At 44.1% G+C, this 10,262-nt stretch overlaps 1 protein-coding gene across 5 annotated transcripts in view; it reads left to right on the top strand.

The window, feature by feature from the left end:
* The window catches only part of LOC129730110 (DNA-dependent protein kinase catalytic subunit-like), a 30,131-nt gene continuing 19,869 nt past the window's right edge, over positions 1-10,262 (top strand). For all 5 annotated transcript variants that reach the window (XR_008728791.1, XR_008728790.1, XM_055689167.1 and 2 more), the window contains exons 1-5: positions 1-269; positions 336-989; positions 1,042-2,273; positions 2,369-3,192; positions 3,262-10,244. Coding sequence is in view for 3 of the 5 variants with exons in the window: in XM_055689167.1 (XP_055545142.1) it covers positions 131-269; positions 336-989; positions 1,042-2,273; positions 2,369-3,192; positions 3,262-10,244 (9,832 nt within the window). In the remaining 2 variants the exon portion in view is untranslated. The remainder of the gene's footprint in view (positions 270-335; positions 990-1,041; positions 2,274-2,368; positions 3,193-3,261; positions 10,245-10,262) is intronic.

Genomic DNA, 10,262 nt, shown 5'->3' with positions numbered 1-10,262 from the left:
TTTTATTTTTGTTTAATGCCGGTAGCAGTTTTCCAAACGTTACTCACCTCACCTATTCGTGATTTTTCATGTAATAAAAATAAGTGGTTGACTTCGTTTGTGAATAAAGAATTGTTTCCTCTCATAAGACATGTCGACCGATTTAGAAAAATATCTTTCGCTTCTTAAGGGATGCCTTGATAGCCAGCGCAGTGCTAAGGCAAAAGAGTTTGTCATTAGCATAGCGGATTCAGTTGCTGGTGGTGAAACACAAACCACTGCTGAAGCCGGTAAGAGCATAATCAATTACATTTTGATTGGTAGTCGATCTGTACCGGCTCATTTATTACATACAGAGTATTCGCTGGACACAATTTTCAATTCCACCAATGGTGTAATATTCTTTCTTCAACGTTCCATCAAATCCTCCAGTCGGTTCCAGAAAGCAAATGAAGAAATATTCGATCTCTTTCGTAAGCTGGTACAGAAGCAGAACCGACTGGTTCGTAAATCCGTTCCTGAGATCGTTCGGGAATGTGTTCGCTTCATGCAATCGTCGTCGGTTAGTGCGAGGGAACATGAATTGGCAACTGCTGTTCTGCAAGATTTACTGTTGTACAAATGTTTGGACGAGAGCCATTATGACATGGGTCAACTGTTGGTGGATGTGTTGGCCATTTTTGACCAGCGCAAACTGACAAACCGGTTTCAGCAGAGCTTGCTTGAGCTGATTGGATTGTTAACAAAAGAGCACCCGGAAGCTGTATCGGAAGAGCAACAGCGAAGAATTTTAGATATTATTATGGCAGTGGCCGAGGGACAGTTGTTGGAAGCGAGTTACCCTTCGCTTGTTTCGCTAGCCGGTGCCTTGCATGGATTGAACAACTTTTTGATTAATTTCGCCCCCGAAGAAAATGATGGCGATTCTGGCTGGTACCGACGTATTTATGTGCTAGTTAAAAAATTGTCCGATTGGGATCAGGCCGTGCGAGAGCGGCAAGCATTTAGAAGTAAGTATTCTGTTTAATATTAGTTTGCGAACAAAACTTTCTTTCGTTGCAGATGCGTTGCGCCTGGTCGAAAATCATGGTTCCTTATTTTCGTATTATCTTTACAATGATTATCACTATTGGCAAACGATTCTTACCACAAAGTGGATTCACTCGACGGTGGAGGATCGCAAAGTCGCCATTTATGCCCTTCACTCGTTTCATCGCGAAATTTCACGAGAATTACTGCGTCGAGAAGATCACAACGTCTCCGACGAGAGTGGTTCAACCACTTCCGCTAACGATCGAGAAGCACGTGTTGGTGTGCTGAACTATTTCATGAAATATTTCAAAAGTGTGCTGGTAGCATCGGAATCGAAGCCCTTCGAGGTGCGTATCGCGATTCGAGGATTTGGTTCGATGGCGGAACCATGCGGTAAACTTATGTCGGATGAATATATGAACGAGCTGTTGTTGTTGGTAATGCAGAGAACCGAATCAGTATATATGGTAGATGATAAATCGAGAGATTCGCTCGAGCATTTACCCGATTTCGTGCAGGCACTATCCGACATAATGGGCTACGTCCGTGAGCTGTCCGGCATTCAGTTAGCCTCATTGCAGAACATAGTTATCGGTTTGATAAGAGACTTCCATTATTTGAGCACATCCCACCATGAACTGATTATCAATTCTCTAATGAAAACCTTTGACAATCTGAGTAAACTTGGAGGTATGGTTTTGGAAACTTTGCTTGATAAAGTAGTTCTGCGGGGCGTAATTTGGAGCTGTTCGCACATGCTGGTGGTTGATGCCGATCAGAACAGATCAGCGGAAGATAAGCCCGATTGGAAAGATTCTATCACCTACAAGCACTACGTTCCGCTGTGGAAGGGTTTGCTTACGCAAGGCACTAGCCTGCTTGTGGATAAAGGGCCCCTCATAAAAGTGGTCTATACGCACCTGATGAAGAAGTTATTTTTAATTTTGGACAAACTGGATTTGAGCACAAGAAAGCGAACCGTAAAGGATGATACCGGGGAATTGCAGGAATTGTTCTTCTGTGATCCCAATATTGATCTGGTTCCAGTGAAACCGAAGGATTTTCATATATTCTTTAACCTTGTTGATCTTTATCAAGATCTGTTGCGGTACAATACACAAGTCAACGAGCTCTTCGAAGATTGGATACCGGTTTATTTTGATTACATGGTGAAAAAGTCCATTAAACATCCTTTGGTTAGTGGTTTTGTGAAGTTGATTGATTTGGGTTTGCTGCTAGCTGACGGTCTGCAGTACTTTCAGGTAAGAATATGGGCAAAAAGTTTCAAAAGTTAATTTGATGCAGGCGTGAAAATAGAAATCATGATGGTAGAAAATCTGAATAATTTATTTTGCAGAGCAACTACTCATTCAGCAAAGCTGCCACGACCAATCTTCTGGTGTACTATCTTGAACTACAAATCGCTAAAGCACGACATTCGACTGGCGAGCTGCAGCTAACTTGTCTACGGTTTGTGTTAGCTGCTCCGATTGACATACTAGAATGTTTTCTCGAAGATACCAACGAACTGATCGAGGTTTTACAAATTTCGCTCAAGCTTGGCAAGGGAATGCTCGCCTTGGCTAACGCTGCACTATCCTGCACGAGGCGTATTGTCGCACATGATTCTCCCATTTCGAAGGACGGCCGCGAGAAGGTGATTGAACGAGTTCTTCCCTTGCTGGATAGCTTCCTGCAAACACGCGATGCTTTTCAGCATGCAGAAATCGTCAACAGCCGGCTGGCGAAGTTTCAGAAGAAACGAAGTGTCAACTTAACTAGCAGCAAAATCGAAAAAATCAAACTACAGCACGCACTGAACAGTTCTGAAACTGAATTAGTGAAATTTCAGCGTCGCGTTTTGTTGTTTCTCGGCGAGTTGGAACCTAATATGTGCACAAAAATGATACAGCAAGATTTAGAAGATGAGAGCTGTAGAGAAGAATCCGATAGACCATTGGTACTGTGGGACCTGGATTCGAACTGTAATATTTCTTTGCAATTGCTCAGCAGGGTTGGGATTCGACCAATCATAAAATTGGACACAATCATAGCGCGTGTGTGTACGCTGGCTGTTAGCTCTAGCGATAGGAGAACGAAGATGGCAGCTTGTGAGCTGCTTCATGCATTGATTCTGTACGTGATTGGAATACAGCATCATGATAGAATGATCAAGTTATGGTAAGTTTTATACTAGGGTAGCTTAACAAGAGTCTAGTTCCGCAATGGAATTTTCTCATTGATTCGCAGGACTGAGCTATGCTCACATATGTTGCAGCTAAGTACCGATTCGGACCTAGCCGTCTGCCAAATGTTTGAACCACTGATATTTCAAGTTATACACTACCTAACGCAGCCATCGAAAATCAATCTAAAAGGAACGGAAGTGCTGGCGAATCGTCTAATGGAATCCATTTCGCATCCAACGGATACCAGCGTACGCGATCTGGCAGCTCGCTGTATTCGTGAGTTTCTCCTCTGGACAATCAAACAGACCCCGGCGGGTCAGCAGAGTAGTGTCTCTAAATCGGCCGCCATCAATTTGAAAGTTATACTGGAAAAACTGAGAACGTACAGCTTGGATTCGAACCCAAACCGGCGCCAGGGAGCAGCCCTTGCATTTAACAATATCTACCGTATTCTGCGCGAAGAGGATGGTCATATTGATCGGAGCTGGTTTGAGCTGTTCTATGTATTTTGTGTTAATTTTATGATGACCGAAGATTTTGACAACTCGGCTACTAATTTGGAGCAGGTGTCAGCAAGCATCGATCATTTGGTGCGAGTGCTCATCGTGAGGAAAGATCTTTTCAATAAGTCGAGCACCGAAAGAACGATTCCTGGGGCTTTTCGTGGTGGCTTACTGAAGGACTTGGTGAGCTGGTTGCTGGGGCAGTGTAGCTCGCGTGAGATGAACTACCGACACAAATGTATGGAGATTTTCCTGAAACTAGCGCCTGCTGTTGATGGTTGCCAGTCGGGCGCGGATTTTGTTGGAAAGTTTTTCGGAGATGAAGAGGTTTTAGACATATGTGACCACGTAGGTGTCATGCATGGTATACGAGAAGCACCCAATTTGCAGTTTATTGTTGAGAAACATTTGCCATTGATCAGTAACATCTACTTTTGGCTGGAATATTTGGGATCGACGCTGGATATGTATTACTGGCTGTTGAAGAATTCTTTGCTGCAAAACGCCGAGCTGTTTCTAGCCAAATCTAATCTCTTTGCTACGGTGAAGTTTTTCCTGGCGACTGTAATGAACGCGACGATGTTCGATTTGATGACGATGCTTCGGCCGGAAATTATCGATGAGAGTAATGCGAGCATCGAATTTCGCGTCAGCACCGATAAGATAATCAAGTATAATCTGCAAAAGTGTACTTTAACGGTTAGAATTATCGACTTGCTCATTTTGGCACTTCCCCAGCAGTACTGTCGAAGCATCCCGGCGACATTTTGGGATTCAAATGAGTTGCTGATCTTCATTGTAGACCTAATTTTTGCACCCCAAAAACTCGGGTTTGATTTTAAATCATGCCAAGAGACGATCGTAAAGTTTCCTAGGAAAGTGGAGGAGCTACTGGAGAAGATTGAGCGATTTGAACGGGTGCAGTTTACGGAGAAGTTTCATCAGAATGTTTCGCAAAAGTTAGCTAACACAATCAAGAATATTTCCGACCGTGTAGGTGATTTTATGAAACTGGAAACCGTCGGATTGGAAGACAGTAATTTGGTCAAGGGTGCTTCCATGATCGCAAAGCGATATTGTTGGTATAAACAACATTTTAGCACCCTGACCAATAAGTTTTTAGCTGCTGCAGCGGAAAAAATACTGCTCACTCTGTTCGATGGCTTGAAGGAAGTCCGGTCTGGGGAGCTTTTTCAGGCAACACTCACACCTTCCGTTAAAAGGTTCTGTGCATCTTTATTGCGTGTTGTGTTAAGTTTGGAATCAACGGAGGGAATGAATAACCTGATAGAATTGATGTCCAGCAAAAGCAGGTTGAAATTGTTCAGTCAGAGCGAAAAATCCACAATACTACATGGCGACCATTTTGGACATACTTTTGCAGAGGTGATTTACGATTTCATTGTAAGCCAATTACCCGACAGCTTGGAAAAAATATTGCGCATTTTGGGAGCTGACAACTTTTCGACAATAATTCGAATGTTGTGCAATTTTCTCGAATACCTTTATGAAAAGAAGCGATCAGACATTACTACTATGAAGGTTGTCACCGAGCTGATCTTGGCGGCCTGGCAGACTGTTACTGCAACAGTTTCGAAAGTGGAAAACAAGTTCGCTTCTATTGATTTACAACTAATTGAGTTGATGTCGAACGTGGCAATGAATAGTCCGATTCCCCTCAGCCAAATTGCAGGCAAAGCTGCAGGCTTTCAGCAATGGCTGTTTGCTTTGCTTGAGAACACTCAGAGTCCTTTGGATCTAAAATCGAAAGCATTGTTTCTCATCCCGACCGTCATCGGAGAAATGGATTTTGATTCGCCAACCGTATTAGATGCGCTGCGGAAGTTGCAGGACCAACACTTCCCACTGCGTTCGTCGGAGTTCTTGCCAGGAAGCGTTGAAAGGATAAGTTTTGAATGTTGCATCGCGGCACTGTTGGACGCAATGGTGGTTTCACGATCCCCGGTAATCTTGAAAGTTGTCATCAACGCTACGGCTGCTGACGCGAAGCATATTGCGGAGCATAAAACTCGTACAGCGGTTGAACAATATATGAAGATTCAAAACAGTCATCAGCAGTGCTATAATTTAAAACAGATCTTTACTAAATTTTGTGAGGAGTCATTCGAGCCAAACATTCGTATTACCATATTTAGACGCTTTTTGGTAACGGCACTGAGAGTTTGTAGCACCGAAACCATATTAGTCTTCTATAAGCAGAATATCAAAAAGATCAACGAAATGCTCCGTAGTAATTATGGACAGTTTGGTTCCGGGTGGGAAGCGGAACAAGCACTGGTGAATCGGTTCGGTGGTTTTCTGCTGATCGAACTGTACGTGGCAATACTGCCCCGCGAACTGGTGATGACTGACGATTGTCCAGTTGCGAAATCTTTGTACGGAGAAAGTGGCAAGACGCCAGGAAACAAAATGATAACCGATTTTACGAAGAAAGCGTACGCCTCGCGGTCGGAAGTATTTTTAACGCCTGACTCCCTGACTGCCGAGCTGTTTCGAAAGTACCAATGCGCGGCCTACCGAGCATTGGCCTCCATAATCAGTAACACAAAAGACGATCTGCAACTGTATAACGTTTTGCTGTTCCGTGAAAACCACGAAAAGAACGAGTTTATTTGGAGAAAACTAATCAACTGTTCTGACGATATGCTGTACAACAGTGGTAGCCAAGAGTTGGAGGATTATCCTAAAATTAAAGACAAAATTGTATCAATTCGAAGGCTTACCTCTACCTCCGGGAGATCAGTCAACCGCTTTAAGTACATTCAAACGACAAACGTATTCGAATCTTCGTTAAGTCAAGATATCACCAAGTTGGATTTAAACTTCTCAGTGGTAAGAACGACCCAGGAAGTGGCGGCTCGAGAAGTCGATGAACTGAGTCAGTTACAGTTGCAAAAACAAACAACCGTTGCACTCGAACAGTCGGACATAAATGATCACGAAGTGATGGCCACAATTTGTGCCGTTATACAGCATATGCATGAAAACAAGATCACCCCAACCGAGGGCACACGAATTGCGCCGCCTCCGTGGATTAAATTTCTGGCTAGTTCTCTGCGTGATCAACAGCAACACAAAAATGTACGGATATTTTTGGTAAAAACTATTGACAACTGTCGTCAGTGGTTGAAACCGTACGCGTCAACGCTGATACCATCGCTGATGCAGGTGATCGTAGATGAGTGCATTGCATCGGAACTTAACACCTTTTTGACGGATCTGACAGCACTTATACTAGAGTGGAGCGATGTTTACGAACCAAGCAGCTTGGATGAGATCAGTCTAGCGTCGGGGTTGGTGAAATTCCTAATGAGAAATTGCTTCCACACAAGAAGGGAAGTTTTTCGGCTGAATTTGGAGTTGGTGAAACATTTGATGGAACGCTGGAAATCCGTGGTCAGTGTCCCAGTCCAACTACTTTACGATATGATTGGTCCAACGCAGGATCCGGAATCTATGCAGAACCTGTGCGGTCTACAGTTGAATGCGATTGTTATGGCAAACGGACTTGTTCCTTGGACAGACACATTGAAGTTCGATTTCGTTAGAGCGATTTTTCGCTGTCTAGATTCGGAAAAAACTGCAGTTTACCGGCCGGCTTCGGAGCTGCTTGGTATGTGTTTGAGCATCCTCTATCCTTCTGGGGAACAAACCGAGGATGAAAGGTATCAGAACGAATTCCTAGCAAAACTAACAGCTATGCGAAAAAAAGAAGACAAAAAATTCACAGATGTGATCTACGGAATCCACAAAGCCTTTCCATCGATTGTTGACTCATTTCTGATAGTTATTTCGCATGCTATTCCGAGTGCAACCGGTGCTCCGAAGAAAATTTTTCTGGAAATGTTACTCTCACGTGTTGAAGCATTCCGAGAACAAGTGTATCGTGAGTTGGTTTCTCTAGATTTGAAAGGAATGTTGAAAGACCGCCACTATCAGCTGCTGGCTCTGCATCTAATAAACAAATCTCTACCTTTGATGACAACTCAACACGTAGAGGATATGCTTGATTCAGTTGTGGCCTTGAACAGCAGCGATCATTCCGATGTTCGCGAAATCGTCTACGAGATTCTAATTTTTATCCACGAAAACTGTCGCCAAGGATTGTCAACAAATTGCCTGCATAAGCTCCGGCAAGCTCTTCTAGTGGGCATGAACGATGTAGATAATGTAATTCAAAACCGCATGTTCGAATTTTGGACCGATGAGTCGCGCTTCCCGGTGGAGATTGACGCCCGCTTCCAGCAGATACTTGCCAGTCTTTATGACACATCTCAGGAGGCAAACTATCTAGGCTACGCAACACAAATCCTCATTGATTCAGCTGTGAAAAATCCGGAATCCAAACGGCGCATATTTCAGCACGAATATGAAACCGACGTGAAATTGAAGGAGTACTCCATCGACACACGTTGGCGCCAGCGAAATTCATTTGCGACAGCGCCCCTATTTGTTGAGTCACAACAGCGATACTTCACATCGGCCGATGGCTCCCAGATGGAGCGACTAATCAAAGCAACACAGTTCGGTGCCGAAGGCAATGTGTTCGAACCGACCGTAGATCCTTCACTCATGAGTCAGTCGGCAACCAGTTTCACCATTCCCACTCAAAATTCGCTACTTTTTGAAGTAAGCCCGCAGGTTCTCGATCGCAGATCCCGTCGGGCGGCAGCCCCAGTGACCACCAGCAGCTCCAAATCCTATCATAATCTGCGTAGACGTATTCTCAAAGACAGGGATCGCACTGCGCGCGATCAAGCCTTACAAGCCATCGAGCGTCATAGTTATGAAACTGTCCGCAAAGCGGAAAGTCACAAAATGAAACAAGGCGAAGTTGTTCTTTATCGTCGTTATAGAATCGGAGATTTCCCCGATTTGTTAATTAACAGTCTGGCCTTACTGCTTCCGTTGCAAGCCCTATGTCGACGTGACGCAGTTCTTGCACGACAGGTATTTGTTGCAATCTTTTCCGGTATCCTAGACGAGTGGGAACAGAACGAACTTCCGATCAATGAACCGATTCAGGCTATAAGTGAATCAATACAGAAAATTCTTTCGGAAACTAAGAGCTGTGATCCTAACTTATTCGGGGCACTGATCGAGGTGGCAATGAAACGACCAAAAATGTTTGATCTCGCCGCGGATAGTGTGACTGCCGTTGCCTGCGGAGCGAACATGATGACCATGGGTGTACTTTACTTGGAGAATAAATTGCACGAGTATGATTTTCCGGATCGGCCTTTCGAAAAGCGCTCCCCGTCCATTCCATCAGAGGAGCTGCACTGGATCAAGCTAGCTGAGTTGTGCTATGTGTTGAACGAATATGACGTATTAGCGGATATTTTCTCGGACAAAATGGGCAGCGATACACGGCTGAAGAAATCCATCGAACTGGAAAGTAATGGGAACTTTTATAAAGCGCGCGAATTGTACCTCCAAATGATACGTGATAATGAAAGTCGCATAGCGGAACGAAATTTTTGTTACCAGTCCTACTTCAACTGCTACGCGCAGATGGGTATGTGGGAGGATCTTATTGTCGTTCTGGAACAGCAGATAGAAGGAAATGCAGAAGAACTGTGGACGGACGAATGGAATATGGAGAATATTTTACCAAAGTACTTCCATGCCAATACGCGACTGAATTTAAACGGTGATGAGAAAGGTCGAGACTTCATCTTGCTCTTGGAAACTTGGATGCGCAACTCGGAGCGAGCAGATCATATTAAATTCAATTTTGGCGAGGACATAACCATGCTGCAGCTCGCCAGTGGTAAGCATTCCCGCGCTAAACTATATTCCGATCAAGTACTGCGCCATTATCTACAAGAATGGAGCTATCTGGATGTTCTATCCGACAAACTCAGAAAGCGGAAACTGCTTGACATACACAAATTATCGGAGATCCATGCATTCAGCGATTTACTGGGAAATACACTACAAGATGTGAGTTTGAAAAAATTGGTGGCTAACTGGCAAAACTCTATGCCTTCCGGTTCCGACGATCTAATCGTTTGGGATGCGCTTCTTGCATATCGGAAATTCATACTGGTCCAAATAGAAACCAGGCTGGAAACAACGGCCGACGATAGGTTGCTGAGGACCGATTTCGTAAAACAGCTCACGGGGGCAATTTTCAACACGGAACTTCGTTTGTTGGATGCTTCGTTCGAGCAGAATAACTTCCGTTTTTCCAGAAAGATCATTAAACGACTGGAGATGCTGGCGGATGAGCAGAATGAAACCGGATACCGTTGGAGGATTGCTTTTCATAAAATGAAAAGAATATGTGATTCCGAATTGGGAGATGATTTGAAAGCAACAGCACAAAAACTGGTGAAAAATTGGGAACGCCTCCGAGCTGTTATAGAAGACGGTGGTTTGTCGCAGTACCGCGATGTAAAAATAGAAGGCCTGCGAGAACTGTACTGTATGTCGGAGGCGATGAAGGGTATTTTGCGCGAAGATCCCGGGGTAGAAGATGACCGCATCAGGAGATCAATACCGCTTGCAGGACAAGGTATTATTATTATTTAAG

This window comes from Wyeomyia smithii, chromosome 3, assembly GCF_029784165.1.
Source record: "Wyeomyia smithii strain HCP4-BCI-WySm-NY-G18 chromosome 3, ASM2978416v1, whole genome shotgun sequence".
Lineage (NCBI taxonomy): Eukaryota > Metazoa > Arthropoda > Insecta > Diptera > Culicidae > Wyeomyia > Wyeomyia smithii.
This window is presented reverse-complemented; position numbering and strand designations above follow the sequence as displayed.